At 33.1% G+C, this 22,014-nt stretch overlaps 1 protein-coding gene across 1 annotated transcript in view; it reads right to left on the bottom strand.

Annotated features, from left to right (window-relative positions):
- Pcdh7 (protocadherin 7) overlaps positions 1-22,014 on the bottom strand; it is a 407,068-nt gene that overhangs the window by 194,858 nt on the left and 190,196 nt on the right. The window contains exon 3 of the mRNA XM_019205143.2: positions 18,678-18,870. Within this exon, the coding sequence (XP_019060688.1) occupies positions 18,678-18,870 (193 nt within the window). The remainder of the gene's footprint in view (positions 1-18,677; positions 18,871-22,014) is intronic.

Raw genomic sequence — 22,014 nt, 5'->3', positions numbered from 1 at the left:
ATTAGCAGAAACTATGCAAAACCATTTTGAGTTTACCCAAAGGAAAATGAAAACAAAATGGATGATTTCCTTCATAAAGTAGAACAGACTCCACTTTACACTTTTATTTATAATTTAAAACTTCAAGGAATGATTATTCATAGATATGTAGAAAGGGAGGAAAGTAAAACAGTCTGTTCACTCTTCCCTTCACTCGAAATACTTTGCACACTCTTCTTAATGCATTTGAATTTATTTTTAAAATACAATGTGTTCTTTGACTGTAAAACATCAGACACTTAAGAAAACTTTTTTAAAAATTATTTTCTCCTCAATATATGCATGTACAACCAAATAGATCAGAAACATACTCTCAGTTGGGATTCGGTTGATATATGAGAACACCTTTTTCAGTACTGTCATTTAAATTACATGAACTAAAATGCCATGTCTGGGCAATGCTATTCCCTCAAAGCATATATCTTATTTCATTATGTATGTATGTATTCATAATGTTTTATTTCAAGCCTATAAAAGATGGTATACTCGAGAGAAATCTGACAGATGATAAAACTGCATAAGGGTGGTACATGTGCACATGTTTTCATACTTCTGCATGACTGATGATTTCAATTTATTACAATCAGCTGTCTGAATTGGTTGACTCGGATCACATTTAATAAACAGCATATGTGCCTACTAATGTATGTGAAGGGCTTGTTCTTATTTTTCCCCCACATACATGCTCTTTTCTGTTTCAGTTAAGCAATATATTTCCTGGGTGAGGAGAACTTGAAAATGAGCCATATGCCACATGATTTTCACTGTAAAAACAATAGCTAAGTTTATTTTAAGAAATGGTAAAACACAGAAATTAAATTTTTAATCCCGGTATATTCTTCCTGTGTATCATGGAAAGAGTATATTTTTGAACTATATTATTATACATTTTTCTCTTTTTGAAAAATGTAAGTTTTATGAAATCTTATATTCTGTGGCTAAATTTTTTTCTGGCTTTTAAATACACAATCAGTATGACAATTGGTTGGGACTTATTAAAAGAAGAGTCTCACTAGACATGATGTTGCACACCTGTAATACCAGCTACACTGGAAGCTGAGGCAGGATGATTGCAAGTGTGAGACAAGCTTGGGCAACGTAGCGAGATGCTGTCTCAAAATAGTAAAAAGGACTTCGGATGTAGGTCTGTGGGTTGAATGCCAGTACTTCAAAAAACAAAAAAATCTTTAAATATCCCTTTTATTTATTTTAAATCAGAGATTTAGAGACCAAATACACTGAATTTCTCAAAACTGTTTCAATCCAAATTGATTCAGAAAGGGTGTTGATAATATTATTAAATGGAGACAAGAAGTATCCACTCTTTAAAATGGGAACCAATAGTATTTAAAGTCTAATTCCTGAGATACAAAAAAAAGAAGTAAAACATGTTTTGCTATGCACCCTAAGGTACTAGTGTAACTCTGAGTCCCTCTTGCCTGTCACACTAATAGTTCTCATTCGGGGGCAATCATAAGATTCCAGGCTTGTGCTCAGCAAACTTAACCCTATTTTTCCTCTGTCATAAACTTAATTAAACTTACTAATCTTAACTGACCCTTCCATTTCTAGCCAATAAGTGATGTCGATACAGAAATACATAAAAAGCAGTGTGGATATAGAATATAATCTTCTGTGGAAGAGGAGTATTTCTAAAATACTAAAATAAAATTCTAAAATAAATTTTTTTTTCTAAATTTTCCTCCATCGAATTCAAATTAGCACAGCCAGGCCATGCGTGATCAGAAACGGTAAAAACATAAATGTAGAGGAATGCCTGCTTTTGAGATTTCCTATTACAACAGCTTCCATTTTTACCAGGCATTATTGCAATATTCTCCATGTGTATATTAGATTCCTTTAGAGGGAAAGTCATGTTGCTACAAGCCATAAATTTAATAAATCCTCAGATACATAGCTTTCATTCTCACATTTACATTACCAAGTATTTTATGGAGCAATTTTCTTACTCATAAAAGCGAGACTGTTCAGCGATACAAATAAATAAATAAATACAATAAGTACTATTTCAACCTACAACTCTTAACTCCAAAGGAAAATAACTGCTGGAGTCTCCCAAGAACACAACTCACTATTAAAGAGAATTCAGTGATCAGCAGGGTCTGTCTTGGATTGCATCCAAGAAGGTTTATTACCAGGAGGATCAGAAGGACTTTATTACAGCACACATAACAGAAGCCAAGGATAGAGTTATGGCTGTCTTCCAGTACTCAGAGAAAGAGCATGAAAAGCCTAATATACCACAATGCTGAAATGGTTACTGTAAATAACTGGTCCATTTACATTGGATTACTGTAGGTTTTCAACAGAAACTCAAAATACCAGTTCTGTCAGTATTAGTCTCAGGACGGAGGTGGAGCTTTTGGTGAGACCTTTTATTCTGCATTGACACTGCCAGGCCTATGTGGTACCAACGAACTTTAGCATTATGTCTAAAAAATTCCTTGTTAGAAAGCCAGAGCTTAAGGTGAAAAGGATATTTTGAAATTATGAAGCAGTTGAGAAGGGCAGTGAAATAACCTTGAAACAACATTTTAAAATACTTTAAAATAAAATATATTTCTATATTTCTAAGTCAATGTTGCAAATATATACAGGCTCATTTTATTTTGGAGGGAAAAATAGCGCTAGAAGGTGTTAGAACACCATAACCGTAAGTTACACCTACTGTTTTGTCGGTAATTTACATAAAGGGTAATATTAAATTCCATATTGATGTGTTAAGTGTTAAGGGAAAATGTCTCAACTTTTAAGGACTGTATGCTAGCAAGTTTTGATTTGCAATTTAATAAGGCTTCCTTCAATATAGGAAGTATTATTTATTTATACAATGTAAAAATCTCCATATAGTGACTGACAAGTTTCCAGTGTATGAATCTATTGATTTTAACAGACTATTTCTAAAATAAAGTCTTTCTGAATGCATAATTTAATACTCAAATTATTTCCAAGACAAGCTATAATGTGGTTGGCTCACTGCATCAGGGGTGGAGTGTACGCGCACATACATGTGTGCATACATGTATTTGTTTCCCCTGTGAGCGATGCCAAATCTTCCTAAAGTTCACTTAAAAATTCCAGCACACGTACTCAAAATAACAGTGTCAAGTTCTCTACATGGTGTTCCGTAAAATAACATATTTCTCTTTAAAATCGTTTAAGAATGCGCACCAGGTACAGTAGATAGTTCATAAAGTCCAATCAATAAGGAGACTGATGAAATGAAGTGCAAAAAATATTAAAATGGATCCGTTAGCTCTTGGGAATCAATGGCAGTAACCTTCATTTGGGAAGAATGTGTGTGTGAGTTCAATAATGTGTAGCACTATTTCTCAAGCTGCTGAAATGAAAAGAGCTCAGAGGCAGACCTCTCTCTATGTAGCTGTATTATGTTTTCTGTGCTTTTTTCCCTATTGAGGTGAGGGAACTACCTTAGCCACTACAAAAATGCCCTGATTTCCTTCCAGGAAGGAAAGGTAAACCTACCATAAATTGTAAGATATATGTGATAATTACAAAAGAGCAGCAGGGACAGATGGAGGCTGAGAGTTGCCTAATGACTAGGTTAATTATTAGCAAACTAAATATGCTAGTTTCTCGGTAGAGACAGGTATTTTTACTTAATCCTAGATTGAAATATGCATCATAGTTTCTGCATGTGTGTTCCTAAATATAAGCATTCCTATATGCTAGTTTTCAAAAGCCAACATTGTTCTTATTTTAGAAGGAAATGAAATTACAATATCTCAAATGCTAACTCCATCTGTGTCATAGATATACTTTCATAAGTTATATCTACTCCTTAATATTAAAATATTTAATAAAATATAATACTGAAAATAAGGACATCTAGAAATTGTTTTATGTGCATAGTATATAGTTCTTCATAACTTTTTCTTGATGATTTTAGTTTTCTTTCCATTTTATTGAATTTGTTAACGTATCTAAGGAAGCATTTTATGCTTAAGCAAGTTTAAACATGTCTGATAATTTAAATCACCTGGTAAGCATAATTAAAAGAAATATTCCCTAGAGAGGTAAAAGAGGAAACTTGTATTGGAGTTAAAAATACTGTGCCCCATGTCTTGAAAAATATATTTTTAACCTAGTTACATATTATTTAAAAGTTTATCTACCATTTATGAGGACAGTGACATGGATATGAAAATAATTCTCCTATATTTACCCTACAGAGGATAATTTGAAAGATTCTTTGGGTTTACATATTTAACTGAAATTTTTTGCTCATTTTAAAATTTCTGAAATGATGGACAATATTGAAAGCATTGCATAAATTATGAACATAGATTTTCACTGCTTGGTGTGCATAATTAAAAAGTTAATTGCTCTGTTTCCACAATCTTGGGAATCACGGGACCAGTGCAGAATCAGATTCCTAATGTACTAGTTTTTTATCCTCCTTCCCAATGAGCTGAGAATCTAGTTTTCTTTGGTAAAAAGATGCAATTAAGTGCCGTGAGTGTGTGCATGCACGCACATGTATGCATCGGTGTCTAGAAATATTGTTCAAAAACTATAACCATCACATTTAACAAGGAAAACAATGGATCTTAATTCTTGCTTTGATTTTAGTAAAATATAATTTTAAGTGGCTCATGATATTGAGCCTATTATCTTGTCATTTCAAAATAAACCCATGAGAATAAAAACAAATTCTCATCTGTTAGGCTCTTTCTCACATATTTGTTGTTGATACTTGACTATTTCACTTATGACTCCTTATATCACACTTACATAAAAGCACAATTTGATTGGTAATTGAAGATGAAATAAAATGCTGCTTCATTCAACAGAAGAGAAAATTTCATTGTGCTTTGCAATGCATGCACACAAAAGAGGATTCTCTGAAAAGTGGGTTGGGCATAGATTGTTGTGTGGCTTAGACAAGGCAACAGGAGAATAAGGAATCTGCTAAAAATTCACTATGAATTAGTTCCTCTACCATATATACAACAAACTATCTTGTCTAGTTAGATGTGTTTTTAAAATAGAAATAATAACATCAGCTACACTAGGTTCTCCTGAGCTTTGAATGCAATAAGGCAAATAGAGCCCTTTGGAAATAATAACAGTAAAATAATACAGTAAATAACAAGGGTTATTTGAACACCTAGTGTTATCAAGTATTAACCACAATTTATACATCTCAGTCTCATCATCTATAAAATGCAGGTAAATTCATCTTACTTAGAGTGACTCTATAAAGCAAATTAATTTGTAACACTCTCAGGTAAGAAAGAATGTACTATGAAAGTATTTATTATACTAATTTTCCTTATGTGATTTATATTTCATATTTTTGTATTTAGGAAGGGTACTGCTCCAACATCATAATTAATTAATTAATACTTTGATAGATTATCCACTTTATGCTACTCTTTTCTGTTGTGTATTTCATTGTGTGTGCTTGCCTGAGAGGGAATGAATACATTTCTAATGTATTTGTCTCCAACACTAGAGACACTTACAGATGACTTCCTCACTTTAAAATCATTTCAGCCCTTTATTCTTTTTTTGTTTTTTGGTACCAGGGATTGAACTCGGGTCCTTGCACTTGCAAGACAGGCCACTGAACCGCTGAGCTAAATCCCCGGCCCAACCCTTTATTCTTGAGCTTACTTTAATTGGGTGTTTTGCACTGTGTTTTTTAAATTGTCTCAAATATCCATAAAAGTTGATTTCTACATTTATGCATGTGTTTGCTTTAATTAGCAGTTTAAATGGAGATATGAACAAATGGTATTAATACTGGCAGATTTTGTCTACACTGTTATTGGTAATAATCTTTACAAGAATTTGCTAACTGTCCAGAATATTTGTGAGCTGTCTATAATGTCTTTCAGGGTGTACTTCCTACTGGGTGCTGAACAATCTTTAAAAATTATTCACTGAATATCTGAGTGAGTTGCTGGTTTCTATCATTCACTATTCCTTAGCAATAAAATGAGAAAAATATATGTAGCTCTCTTAAGACAAGCCATTTGACTGGTAGAAAATAAATGCGACATTAGTAATATGTTTTCTTTCTTTATGGTTTTGTTTTATGGTATTTTTAATAGATACTGGAACTTGTTCATAGCATATAAAAATATGTGCTCCTAGCCTGGACAATTAGAACCATTGAGGAGGTCAAAAATGGCCAAGAATCAAGTGAAGCCAGGAAATATTACTACAGGTGAGAGAATCATCAGGAATTTAATAACTATTTTGCATCTTGAAAGTTTGATTTAATGTGAAAACAAAGTCAACTCTAGAATAAAAAATGATTTTTGAAGTATTGTATCTATAAAGTATTAAACATTATTTTGGCATAATTTTATTAATACCAATTTCCCTAAATTATATGTTCCTATAATTTTGTGATAGCTAAAGCAGTGAGAGAAATAGTACATGGGTTAACCCAGGGTACTTTCCTAGAATGTGATGGAGTTTAAACTAGAACAAAAGACATGTGCTTCTGATTCTTGGCAAACATATATATGTCACAACACAATGGAATTAAGTTAGAATTAAGAAGGATTTTTTTAACTAAAAATATGGCATAGACTCTTTTATAATGTACCCCAAAGGAAAAGGTTTGATAGTCTGAAATGTCTCAAATATAATGACTTTCAGTAGAAAAATGAATTATGTAATCCCCAAAAGGTCATGGGTAAAATATTATAGGAGAGAAAATGACAGGGGATGATGCATTTAGGAAGGGCAAAGGAATAATTTTAATAGAATGGAGAAAAAAAGAAAAAAATATGAATCTCGAAAGTCAATCTGCAAGATAATCCTTTCATTTTCCTTAAGAAATGAAAGGATTGCCAGAGGAATGTGTAATTTTTCATTAAGGTAAAGAAATGTACATAGTTTTTCTGCTACTTTTAAGAACTGAAAAAATAAAACAAGCCAAATAATCAAATCAGAAGTTTTGTACTTTGTGTTCTGAAATAAAATTTGGGTTACCTCCATGAGCATCTGTAAACCCTTGGACAACTGATAGAACTAATTTAATAGCTATTTGATCCTGGGGACACAGATAATAAATACTCAGACAAGAGTTATAAGCATAAAACACATGAGCTTGATTCACAAAAGAGCACAAAAACAGTCTAGGACAGAAATAGGCAGGAATTAGATTTTAGATCTTCATTATTCTGGGGGAAAGAGATGAACCCATGTTTTCCAGTAAACTAGCAGAGGCCCTCAAAATTAAATTCTCAAAAAAGCAGTGAAGGTAGAATACAACTGATCACACTGAGTAAAGGGCAGTAAACTTGAGAGGGAAAACTCTGATGAACTATGGTTCAGAAGGAACAAAATGCTTCCATTAACCTGTTGAAAGATGCTGCACAGTTAGTAATGTTTTGATCAAAAGAGATGGGAAGAATATGAAATAGGGCCTAGAACTCAATTTCCCCAAAAATTCATAAAACTGAAGATTGAGTTGGTTGCTTTGAGGTGAGAATTCTCTGACAATTATGACTATTTAGGTAATTATATTTTAAATTACATACCAGTTTGGGAGGTGTTTCTTATCCAGGCCGTTTGAGAGTCAGATGTCACCAAATAGGTAACTGCCACATAGACAACCAAACTGATGTACATGTGTTGAATTTCTGAATGGACATCTTATAGAATGGAAAGGAAGCAAGGAGGGCAACAGTCTGGTTGTACAAGCATGCCAACATTAATTGGCTACTAATACTAAGTAAATCACTTGCATAAGGAAATTATAAGTATACACAAAATCCTTAACAGGTGATTCTAAAGAATGGAGAAAAATAGCAGCAACAACAAACATTTAGAGCCACGGAATTGTGGTTAGTGTTCAGTACTAAAACAGGCTACTAATTAGAGAGTAAAGGCACTGTGATTTTTGTGAGATGCACTAAGTCCAAAGTGGGTTGAACCTGCAGCCCTTATCAAGCCTCCTTCTGTTTGGGTTAAGAAACTCTTTTAAATCTATCTTTGTCAGACGTTTTAAGAACTTTAGTGACTTTTCTTGGATCTCCATAAAGAAGGAATATAAAAGAAGCAAGGATCTTCTTTATCTCCTGATTAGGACGTTGTGCTGTTCTAAGTGTAATGAGCAGGTACTCTACTTTAACACAGGGGTCATGTAACACTGTTCAGAGATGGTCACCATCCTTGGCTCTGTACTGTTCTGAGGCACAGATAAAAATATTTTATGCATCAAAGAAAAATATTCCAGAGACCACTTGGCCACCAGTCAGGTAACCTTACCTTGATAAGGTGCTACACGTACATACATTCTATTCATTATCCAGGCCAAAAAAGAGTGCATGGACCAGTCCAAAAAAGGCACATTTCCAGAAATTTCTGAAGATATAATTATACATACAGATTGCACTTTTTTTTACTTAGAAATTATATTACAGCAATTGTTTAGAGAATGTTGAGCTGACTCTGAGCAAGCCAACATTGAACACAAAAAGAGAAGAGGCTTAAGTGACACAGAAGCTTATAAATCCTTAGATAGATATGTCAAAGGTGGTATTGCTTTTGCAAATTATTATTAGTAAATCTTTGCACATAATGTATTTGGAGGATTTTTACCCCTTTGGGTGATGTAGTAACTGTGATAAGTATCACTGATATTGTGTTGCTGTGGAAATGCAAACATGTAAAATGGACTGAAAATATGCAGCCTTTGCAAACATAATTTCAACTTATTCCTCATTCAAATTTGATTTTCAGTTTTTATATTCTGAAGCATATCTACTTGCATAGTATTACAAACAGTTGATAGCATTGTTAGTGTCAAGGAGTTTAGAATCACAACATAAAATTTTAGAGTCATGACCAGGATCATGTTATCAATTATTATATCTCTGCACAAATGTGATTTGCCTAATATTTTTTTAATTTTAATTAAGTGAAATGGACAAATTATTGTATGGTACAAAGTAGAATGTAAATTCATATAAAAGGACAGAATAACTTTGAAAGGATAATTACTACTATGCATTAAAGGAAATATAGCAAAACTTCTATGGAAATTTCAGATTCTGAAGTACTTTCTAAAAGTTCTGCCTTTTCAAAATCCTGCAAATGGGAATATCAGATGACTGATCAAGCATGAGGTGATCCCCATGATATAAATTCACTAAGAAGGAGGTCAAGGGATGTAGCTGTTCCCCTGCCTCTGATAATGATGTCACATTGGACTTAGTGATTTGAAAAAGAAATTCTCAATTATTCCCTTAAACTATAATTTTTTGTCTCTAGTTTTTATGTTATCGCATTTCCACTGAAGATCTATCAGCAGTGTTGTGGCTCTCTTGAGTACCTGCAAATAAATGCAACATTTTTTTCTTTGGATTCGTATGCGGAGGGATAATTCCAGATGAATCATGCAATGATGAACAAGGCAGGCCTTGTCTTTAAGCACCTCGCAGTACACTAGAGGAGTGGAAATATAAGAACACAAAGAACTTCCAGTCCTGTCTCCTGGTTCTTTTCACTAATTGGTGATCTGCTTGCTTTTGTGAGTTCACTTCTTTATTTCACCCCTGCAGCAAGCACTACTTTCCTAATTCTAGCGTCCTACTTTAATCGGCCTTTAATTTTGTTAGTTTATTTTTTCATTTTGTTTTTAATACATCTCTTGGTCATCTTCACTGATATTTGCCTCTCCATCATTTGCTTAGATTTCAGTGTTTTCAAAAATTCTGTTTGGAGTAACATTTCTTCTTTGATATCTTATGCTGAAGAGACAGGTTCATCCATTCCCAAGTGTACATCATCACAAGTGTGAAAATGACCTCGAAAGTGTTATTTCTCCTATTTATCTATACTCTCTAGTTCCAGATCTGTATTTCAAAGGGCCTATTTTTGCAATTTCACTTGAATTTTTCAAACATGCCTCAAATCCTCATTCCTATAGAAATATGTCATTCTTTCTGTTTCACCCAGGATGGAAGATAGCACCACTGTTCCCTACCTTCTCAGATTTTTATCTTCAGTGTCACTTGTTATTTTGCATAACTGTACTTATATTTGTATTTATCAAATCTTCACTCATCTTTCAAAGCTTGGTAAAATTTTTTATACTTCCAACTCATGTCCTGCTCTGGTTCTTACAGCATTATATCTTTCCACAGAGTGCCTCTACTGCCTTTACTTTTAAACAGCTGCTTCTGTCCACAGCAGCGTCCATCACAATATTTAAACGTAAGAAAACATGTCTCCTTCACCTTCGGGTCCTTCATGGTAATATCCATAGAGCAAATGCTCAACAAATAGTTATTCAATCAAACTCAATGAATTCTCAAATACTCCACATTCCCTATTCACTGTATAAAGCTTCAGCTACAGCTTCTGTGACCTTTTGCTGCGAATATGGGGTGAGTAAAAATGGCCTCGTATCGAATCGAAACAATGTAAACAATTCAGAGCAGAGCACTGTGGCTCAGAGGAGCCACCTTAGAGCAGCATAGTAATTGGGGACCAAACGCAGGTCCCCTAGGGACCTCATCCATGTAGAGGGTGAGCATTTCACAACCGATATAAAACCCAAAAAGATAGACTTGAAAATAGAACCAAGCACGTTAAAGATTCATAAAAAGCTTGGCATACTTCTATCATCTATTTATTCCTGCAGGATTTCATATCACTTGTCAAATATTTCACTTTTGAAAGCATAGCACAAAAATTATTTTTATTTGAGGTTAACACATTTTAGCAGTTGAATGTCTACATTAAAGAAGCATTTAAATTTGCATTTATTTGGAGTATTTTTCTCATTCTCACAATAAGTTCATAGCCAACTTTTCTGAACAGTAATGAGAAGGCATAAAAGACAATGGGACCTAATGCCCAAAAAATATACCTACATAAATTCAATTTGCTATAATAAGCACTTTAAAACAAAGCAACCTATTGTCTCTATTTTAGACTAAAAGTGAATATGCCATAAAGACTAATATCCACAAGCCTAACTTGAAACTGGAAAAATAATGCAAGACTAATTTGTCACTATAGCAAAAGGAATAAGTTGATTTTTTAAAAAATCTAATTTAATCTAATTTACTCTAACATAGTCTAATTATCTACTTATTTTCAGTAGTATAATAGGTCTGAAAAAAAGAACTTATTTTCCATCTGATTAAACTTAAGAGGCCTCATTTAAAGTACACATATACTTAATATTTTTCCATGTTTATAAATAGAGAAAAGAAAGCTAAAATTAAATTGTTTTATAATTCAGATCTTGTTTTTTTGTTTCTACTTCCATTGATATCAATAGTAAATTCCCAAAGTTTTCAATTTTATTAAGCATCAAAAAAGATGCAAAAAAGAAATAAAAGGTATAAAAAATAGAAAAAAGGAAGACATAAAAAGACAAATAGTAACAGTTACTAGATTATAAAAATGTAACGTAATTTACATTTATGTGCTTTAACATGAAGTCTGTAGAAAAATTCAATTATTTTGACTAGATTGAAGATGAGTAAAGAGAGAAGATAGGAACTGAACCATATTTCAAGGCCTTTTTCTTTTGAAAGATTTTGAATTTAACACATAAAACGTTCAAAAATCATTTATAATTGTTCATCTACATAATTTTCCTTTTCCTTCCCTATACCTTACACTACTCTAAACTTCATGAATAAGCTTCCTAATTTTTATATTAAACTTACCTTACTGAAATGAAGGTTGTATTTCCCAAAAATAAGGGCTTCTATGTTGAAAAGAGAGATTCTTTTCTTTTCTTTTTTCTTTTTTTTTTGGTACCGGGGATTGAACTCGGTTCCTTGCGCCTGAGAGGCAGGCCACCAAACCACTGAGCTAAATCCCCGGCCCCTGAGATTCTTTTTTATTAACAAAAATATCTTCATAAAGTCTAGGCCATTTTATTTTCATTATGTGCTTGTCAAATCAAAATCACCATATATTCATCCTATGAAATAATAGCAAAGAGTATAATGTTCTGCTTTGCTTATACAAAGAAAAACTGCTTTGCTTACTAAAATAAAAAGAAAAAAATGTAATGAAAGAGGTAATAATGGTAAGTGTTTCACTAGATAAGAAGGATATGGAGATGAATAGGTTTCTCAGTAGGTGAGCTTGCTCCAGTGATTGAATGTGCTTAGCACTCATTGTAAAGGCTGAGTTACAGCTGCTTTGCCAGAGTATATTTCTGTAGCATTAAGTTTGCATACATAATTCTGAGGGGAAAATCAGATAAATAATAGAAACATATTTGATTTAGAAGCAAAAAAAAAATACTTTTAATAATAAGGCACTAAGCAAAATGCATGTTCAACAGTATGGTGAACTTGCTAGAAGTTCAATAATTTGGAAGTCCTGACGCAACAAACCCCATCTCATCGACCTCCAAAGTCACTTTGAGACTTGATGAAAGTTCATTCCTTCTTAAATGTCACAAGGGCTCAGCAGTTATGTAGTTTTAAAAGACCGAATTAGAATAAAACGGGTAATACGGCCACACATTTTATCAGTATTAATTATTAATATGAGATTAGAAAAGAAAGGGCTGAGCGTGCAGCAAGCATGTTAATTTCACATTTTTTTTTTAGCTCATGTCCCCTGTTAATGACTCTTCCGGAGTAGTTCAAGGGGAACTATATACCTGAGGAATAATGCACTCATTGGGTGCAATGAATATAAAACTTGAAATTTAGAGAAAAAAAATCATAGCTAGTAATGATACTTCTCAACCTCGCACTAAAAATTGGGTTGATTTGATGTAGAAGACAGAAGATTTCCATTTATTTTAGACATGAGTCATCATCCCTATGTAGTATCCAGAAAGGAAGAGAAACTGACTGGAAAGTGTTCAAGGTGAGAATATCCTTCTCAACTGATGATTTTAAAATGCTGTCTTTCTAAGAATAAGTGTTTTATGCAGTCCTCACAATTAAGCTATTGTGTTGCATCAAATCTAATGTTAATAACCAAGTAACATCATCATTAATAGAGCAAATAATTTTATCAATGACTAATATAGTAAAATTATCACTATTTTTTATAAAGTATTACATGCTATTGTTTCATGTAGTTTCTTCCAAAATGATTTTTAATTGGAGAAATTGGTGTTAACCAATTGAATTTGTCACAAAATTACACTCTAGAGTGCAATCTAAAAAGAAATGAAACTGAATCAAAACTTGTTCCTTAAACTCCTAAATATACACTAAACACTGCATGTGCTCCTCAAGAATAAGAATTATCTTAGATTGCACTGTTCATTTTATTGGAAAACTAGAAATGGACTGTGGCGCACATCTTAATTGCCTGAGATCTAGATTGGAGACAGTTTTGTACCAGGCTTTCTCTCTCTCTCATCACTATGAAGAAGTAGGAATGAACAGGGCCCTTTCAAAGTGGTAGCATGTATACTTCTTAGGGACATTTGAGAGGTACAGAGCCCTGCCACAAACATCTGGAAAAGTAGAAAAAGTACCTTTAGCAATAGCACTGACAAAGAGAGTGGCTGACATACATAACTATGAAAATAAATCTTCAGCAAGGTATATTAGTGTCTTCCTAAAGAAAAAAATATGTGAAGCGTTTGCTTCTGAGGTATTATTATGTATGTGACATTCTTAGGAAAAATGGAAGAGGCAGTGTTGTTACCTAACTCACTCTTACAGAAAAGAGCACAAACTAAAACGAACTAGACAGCACTGCCTTAGAGATTCCTGCCTGAGAGCTGAGAAGGTGGGAGAGAAAGAACAGAAGGCACTTTATTCTGTACAGAGACGTGTGTTTAGTCTCCGCTCTCATTATTTTGGCCATATACAAATGGTGACTTATTTCCAAGGACTCCTCCTTGCTTCCGCAGCTATCTGGAGAGTTCATGGCAGGGACAAAACAGGCTCACAACATCCTGTAACGCTTCCTTTACCAAAGACAAGGTGCTTCACCTGCTATTTAAAGCATTTGCGACAAACAGATGAGCCAATGAATAAAGCAATGGAGACTACTTTATGGAAGTCTTCAAAAACAAAAAGAAAAAAAAATCAGAAGTGGGGAATTCAAAAATATTAATGAATACAAGTCAAAGAGTGTTTTTCAAAGATCTAAGAAAATCAAGAGGCAAAAGGATAATTGGAGATTTAGAGTCGCCAAATTTCTACTTATTTAACTTTTTAAAACCTGACTTTTGAATTATTTGCTGTTCTTTTCTTTTCATTTATGCCTGTGGTTTGCTATCTGGACAAAAAACATACACTGTTTTCTACAGTCTATCCTTCTTAATCTGACCCAGTTTCACGCAATCGAGCGATAAATTTAGTGTACTATTCTATTGTGACATGTCTTAATCATAATTAATGTTTGTCAAGGGCATGGCAGCCCGGGTTAGATCAAACCTTCCCATGGCTCTTGCATAGCGTGATTTGAGGAAGGTTCCAAAACTGTCTCCCACACTGCCCTACCATGGGGCCAACCTTTCTACTCACCTCGCCAGAAATCACACCTTTTCCCTCAGTCCCCTCCTTCGATTTATGTAACACATGTGTTACTTAATATTAGAATGAACATATGTGGGATAATAGGAAAGCCCTAGAATTATTACCGTCCTGCCCACATGATCATATTTTATAAAATCCACTCCCTACCTTTCTATGAGACACACATCTCTTTCTTTTCTGTAGAATAAAAAATAAAAGAAATATTGAATGTAAGAGCAGAATTATGAATTTCTGGATCAGGGTAAGATCTCAGAGTTAACTGAGTCAATTTCCTTAGACATAATTGGGATCAGACCCAGGAGTAAAGACCAATTTAAGGTCAGAGGCCACAGGGGAAGTTTAGAGCCCACACAGCATGGAATGTTTTCTATCTAAACAGGCTAAATACTACATATGATCAAGCTATACACAGAAAAGACCAAGTGTCCTTGGAAACTTGATTTGAAGGGTTTGAAAAATGGTCTGTAAACCCAGAAGTCTTGGAGGCTGAAACAGAAGGATCACAAATCTGAGCCCAGCACTTCTAATTTAGTAATGTAGCAAAACCCTCAGGAGTAGAAATGCAGCTCAGTGGAAGATCCTAGTTTCAATCCACAGTATCACAAAGCGGGGTAGGTCAGGTGGGCTACAGCATGAAGGCTGGGGCCAAGATGAAGACAGTCAAACAGAAGAATCATGTGATGCCACTGCAAAGCTGTGTGAAGACTACTGCATAATCAAGGTACAGGCATCTCTTGCAGTATCAAAATTTGGCATTAATGGGATGATGCTTTTAAACCCAATATTTGCTTTTTACTTGAATCGTCATTTATTAAATTTCAGTTAACATTTTTATAGTAAAATCTTTTATCATTACCAACTTTTCACCATGAACTCCACACTATCCAATTTTATTTTTATAATATGTAATGAAATAGTAGGCCAGGGATTTAGCTCAGCGGTTCGGTGGCCTGCCTTGCAAGCGCAAGGACCCGAGTTCGATCCCCGGTACCAAAAAAAAAAGAAAAAGAAATAGTAAATAAATTACCCAATGAAAAGATTAGTGTGAAGTAATGTTACTAATAATTAAAGTTCAAGAAATATTAGTGACCTTGTCATAAATAACTATAGAATACATAATTTTTCTGAAAATCTTTTTTTTAAGTATAGTTGTTATTATTACAATATAGAGACCCAAATGATATAAATTCCACAGATGGCACTTCAAAATGAGAGTCTCATTCTCCATTATTGAGACTGAAAGAAACTGTGTGTTTTCTTACAGCAAATTCCTTTTCCTCAGCTAGTAAGAGAAGACAACTTCATTCCTCTACAGGTGCTACTATGGGTTTCAATACAGGGGAAAGTTGGTTCAACATCACAGGCTTGCAAAGAAATTTCTTTATCATGCTAAATTTCAGAAAACAGGTGAAGGCTTTGATAAAACATACATACATTTTACCACCTATTTAGTTAAAGTTCCTTGTTTCAGTTACTTCTTGGACACTGCAGCTGTGACAACTACATTTTATTATTAGCTATCTTAATTTCTTCCTGGTTCACATCATGATACTGAAATGATATATGTTACTTCACTAAAAATTGCCTTCTAAACTTTACAGTGAAGTTAATCCAAAGCAATTAATTGTAGCTGCGTTGTTTCATACAGGTTAAACTTCAAGGAAAATATCTTAGACAATAATTAGGAACTAGGACAGCATCCAACTGGTACGTTCATGGAAAATCCAAATGAAAATCCAATACAAATCCTGATTAAAACCTAACCAAGCAAAACACTGCAGGTACCTGGATTCCAATTAAATGTGGCAAGTGAATTCTTGACAGGTTTCAATTCCAATTATATTAATGTCAGAATGACCCATTAATATTGACGATGAAATTACCAGAACTCAAGCAATACAACTGCAGTGTATGGATAGATAAGTAGTCCAAAATCTCATTCCCTGGCAAAACCGTTACTCAAATGTCAGCTGCAACATTTGGATCACTCAAAGTGCTTCGCTTCTCTTTCTGTCACTACCTGTAGATCAGGGGTAACATGAATCACAGCTAACAGATGACAAATCATTTATATAAACTCAGCATTTCAAGTGTCAGTCACATACAAATCAGGAAAAATCAGTTGCATTATTATGACCCTTGCTGTTGACAGGAGATGACATGGGTTATGAGAAATAACTGTAAGAATTATTTGGGAAATGTTTCTCAGGAAACTTTTTATTCTATTTACAAGCTCACCTGTGATGTTTTCCACCAAATGTATGTCTCCTAAAAAGTAGCCAGTCTGTGTTTTTCATATATAATTAAGTTTTAATTATTCATCATTTCTTGCTTATTTCAAAGGTATTGAATGCCCTTAAACTCACAATATAGAAAATAACATTAAAACATATTTATATAGTCCTTCCTGTAAATATAACTGACATTTAAAAAATAAAGCTTTAATTCTATATTGTGTTAAAATTTCTCAAAACATAAATAGAAAATTCTATGGGGATTGAAAAGGTATCTGAGGTAGAGTAGAGAGGCAAGGCTAGGGAAGAAGAGTAGGTTAAATTATCAAGCTGAGATATGGATATGTACCATTTACCCAAGAAAAATGAAGTTGTTTTGTATCCTATATTAATAAAAAATTTAAAATCTCAGCTATAGCAATACCCATATATTAATCCTCCCTTCCTAAGTAGGTAAGCACACATATATGATATTTTTAGTTTATTTTCATTCAAAGAATGTAAGCAAGCTTGCCTTAAATATATACTCATCAGCATTTCAATTCATATCAAAATTTTATATTCATTTAGAAAATTATTTAAGCTAGTTCTCATAAATCATATCAAGTTCCCATCCACATAAGCACACATCGCCATACACACAGATAAGCAAGCCTTTATAGCCATAAGGCAAAATGCCATTTGGACTTTGGATAATTATTCAAGAGGAACATCTATCGTCAGACTCTGGTATTAATTCTTTTCACCTGAAAATATTGTAGATAACTAATTATTTAGGATGATTTAGGGTAGCAATGCTTTCACTTGGGGTCATTCATGATATGTCTATTGTTGTATTTTAATAGTAACAGGTAAACTTTCAGGAAAAAGAGCATTTTTCCTGCACTGACATGTTCTCCCTACACATCATCACTAAAGAAAGTAGTACATAAATGAATGCTAGAACATCCTAGTTCACTAGGGAGCTGAGATGGTGAAAGACATAATCGAATTTTTCACTGAGACGAAATGCTTGCACCCTCGTTTGTTCCCTTATGTATGGCCATATCTCTTTTTAGACTTAAAATAATAATAAATTAGGAAGAACTTTACCACTTCATTATTTGACATAAATCTTACCCCTCAAGTATTTATGTATAACTACAAATCCAGAAAATAAATTACCAAATTGTCCTTGGGAACATAAACAACATGAAAAGTTTTACAAGTACAATTTGCAAAATAACTTTATGACTTGAATACAAAAATATTTATAATGCCAATTTATTTGATAATTATGAGAAAAGCTTCACAAAAGGGTCAGAATGTGCTTTTCCTTCCTTTTTCTTGCACACACAAAAAAGAGTTCTAATAGCACAAATTGTGTACTATGGAGAGCAAGACAATGCTGTTCTCCTTCTCTGACTTCATTTCAGTTATCACTTGAAAGGAGATGTTCAAAAACACTTCTCTGAAAATCTAGGAAGAGAAAAAGTCAAGCGAGGTGTTTATGTACATTTTCTTTCTTTGTGACTGAACTGTGGCAATTGAAGAAACAGTTGCATGACAAAAATGAAGGGAAGAAAATCAGACAAGATCTTCCTTCGTAACTATTATTCAGAAACTGTGCGCTAATTTAACATTTTTTATAGCAGACACTACTCTGGTTTATCTGTATGTGCGTTTATTCCTGACAGGTGTTTTAAAATGATGGTTCAATTTTGATGAATTTTATTAAGATAGTTATTTTCCTTTATTTGGCATTTCTATATTTTAATAAATACTTATCATTTAAAATAAAATAGTTGGCTGTCAGCTATTTTATTTTGCTTTTAGACTGACCTTTGCAAACCTACTTATTACGGCTCACTAGCGTGATTATGTGTGTGGGTGTTGTGTTTGCCCCTACCATTTTCCATATGCTCTGCCTCACCAACACTGCCATCCGGCGTGGTCCTTTCATAGTTGTCCTCTGGGAGTGGAAGGGCACCCAGTCTTGGCCCTGATGAACTCTTACTGCTTGGTGTTTCTGACTCCTCCAGCCCGCTGTCATAGCAACTCTGCAGTGACCCCTGATGTGGGTCCTGAGGCTGACTCACAACAGAAAACGTCACTCTACGAAACGGCTGCAAAAGAAAAGATTCTGAATGTCACTAAGATATAAGATTGTAAATTAGCTTATTTTTAAAAATACATAAATTACATACATCAAGTTCTACTGACAGCTAATTCAATGCGAAATGGTTAAATATGTTGAAATCTATTTAAATAATTACACATTATATAAGACAATGTCTGCAACTTAGATTTTATTATGGAAAACTAAGAATTCACTCTTCTGAAACAAAGAAGAGAACAATTTTACTTAAAATATGCATGCAAGTCAGATATGTTACTTCCATATATTCAAACTTTTTCTATTTGGCTGTCTATACTTTTCACAAACAGGTTTAATAAAAAGGATCAGCAATTTAGGAAGGCAATACATTTTAAAGTATTTCATTATACAAAAATGTTATTTTTAAAAACTTCATTCATATGATATAATGCATCAAAAATCAATATAATATAAAGCTTTAAAACTGAGTATCCTGGCACTTAACTTTTTAAAAGTACTGCTTAAAATTTTTTTTTAATGGATGTAGTTTTAGAAATCAGAATATATTTAAAAATATTACCTACTTGAAATTATAAGAATCATAATAAGATAGGCAAGAGGTGTTTTTAACAAGTGAATGGAAAACGAATGGGAAATACACCAAAAAGTTGAGCTATATGTATTTATTGAACAAAAACAGTAAAATCATATACATTCTTTACTTTGTAACTAAAAGTGCTGCAAAACTTTTCTAATCAGAAGCCGTACGGCTGAACTCAAGATTTACTCTTCATGGAATATGCACATTACCTTAACTACGTAATACAATACTAATAACTTAAGATTTTTAAGAAAATAAACTAATACCATAGGTTGACAGTGCTACCTACATACACATAATAATTGGAAAACAATATAAAAATATCCTGTAATATTTGAGATTATTCTTAGTAACTATCTGTTTATCTTTTGAATGAATTTGAAGATAGAATAAACATATAATTTAAGATTGTAACAGACTGGTTCTTCCCACTACAATGGATAAAAGTAATACTGCCAGAAATTTGTGACAAGGTAAAGAACTATATTTTGAACTTTTATTAGTTGAATGCTCATTTTACAAATCTCTAGTCATTACTAGGACCGATAGAATTGTGCAAGGGTTAAGGATCGTCTGCCTTTGGTAGTTTATTAATAAGAAAGCCGAGATGAATTGTATCCTACGGGTATTCCTCCAAGTACCTCACTCATCATATACGGAGTTGGAGTACACGGGCCTTCATGATCTTTATCATTCTAGCTCAAAAATCAAATTCCTGCAGTGGCTGAATCTAAATGTTAAGGTGAAGCATTCAAATCACACTGTCTTCTTTTTATTTTTCATTGAATTGGAATTCATTATTGCAAAAACAATTACAAAATATTTCTAATATGAACAATATACATATCATCGGCCAAAATTACTTGCAGTGAACTCTAGATATCCTATCTGTATTTCACCAATAATTCTCATATTTCATGATTGCTATATTTTACCCTGTATATAAATAAATACCAAACTTAGTTTATATTTAGCATTCTTTTCCTTTGTATACATATTTACTTTTTATACTTTTGCTCATTTATACTATCAGCTGATGACAATGTATCTGTGATATTTTTGTGTTTGCTTGCATCTAAGAAATGATATCAGTGACAAGTCTGTTAAAACCACAATGTTATTTATACACAAAATAGCAAGCAAATACTACTGAATAATTAAATTATTAATTTTAATGTTGAATTTGGGTAAGAACTCTAAATAGTCAGTCATACATATTATTCCTTTAAGAGACAACAATGGGTCAAAAATATATGCCTTTATAAAGAAGAGAAAGGACAGTCAAATGTTATTCTCTATTCTATCTTAATGACTTTCAAACATTTGGGGATCAATCTTCACTAACACTAAAAGAATACTGAAAATGAATATGCAAATATGTAAGTTACATTACTAAATTCAGAAAAGAAAAATAAATCATGAAAATGGTTCTTCATTTTTATATAAAACTAGAAAAGAAAATGACATTCGGATGAGAAAGAAAAACTCAGGTAAAAGGTTTATGCTGTCTGAAGAGATACCAGAGTCCTGAAAGTTAGAAACTAAGAATCTACAATTCAATTCTGGTGCCACCACTGCTGTGATAGAGTAATAGGTAATGAGCTATGTTAGTAATGAAAATGTGTAAACTAAAGAAATGATTAACTGTAATGTATTATATAATGATTACTTTGAATTTATGTCCTCTCATTTTCTTGATTCCCTACTCTACTGTGATTCTGGATATTTTAATCTCCCTAAACTATTATAGAAGAGCATTTGAATTTAGAAATACTTAAGCTATTTATATATTAGCAATACTTAGGTTTTTCAATGCTTGCTTTATATCATTAAAATATTATAGAAGAGCATTTGAACTATTATAGAAGAGCATTTGAATTTAGAAATACTTATACTAAGCTATTTATATATTAGCAATACTTAGGTTCTTCAATGCTTGCTTTTTATCATTAAAATATCTTAACAAACAAAAATATAATTCTCAATGAAAAACAAAATGTATCGCACATGCATGAATATATACTCACACTATCATTCAACCCACATTTCATATATGCCCTTAAAATTCTATAGTAACATATCAGCATTATATCACTGCATCTTCAACTCTGACAATTCCGAATAATACAATTCTTATAGCAATGTACTTAAGGTAGCAATGTGAACAAACTAGTATGGAATCCTCAATTCTGAATGATAACTCTTAGATGCAAAAGTTAATATTTAATCCCATTAATGTAGAATAGATACTAAGTTAAGACAGAAAAGGAGAAGGAGAAGGAGAGGGAGTGGGAAAGACAGGTGCAAATACTCGCACAGTATCCTACATCATTGGAAAAGACGCTTACATTTTACAGTGGAGGCTGTGGAACAGAAGTCATAGTGCCATGTCTGTATGAAATAGTGACTAAAGCAGAGTGTCGACTTCGGGACAAAGCACGAGATGGCACGTGACCATCACTTCGGTAGTGAGGGACACTCTGAGTAAAAGCAATTAGTCTGGAGCCTACATGCATCTCAGCAACACCCACAGAGCTTAAAAGAAAGAAAGAAAAAAAAAAAAAAAAAAAC

This window comes from Fukomys damarensis, unplaced genomic scaffold, assembly GCF_012274545.1.
Source record: "Fukomys damarensis isolate Sample0158 unplaced genomic scaffold, DMR_v1.0_HiC HiC_scaffold_35, whole genome shotgun sequence".
NCBI lineage: Eukaryota > Metazoa > Chordata > Mammalia > Rodentia > Bathyergidae > Fukomys > Fukomys damarensis.
This window is presented reverse-complemented; position numbering and strand designations above follow the sequence as displayed.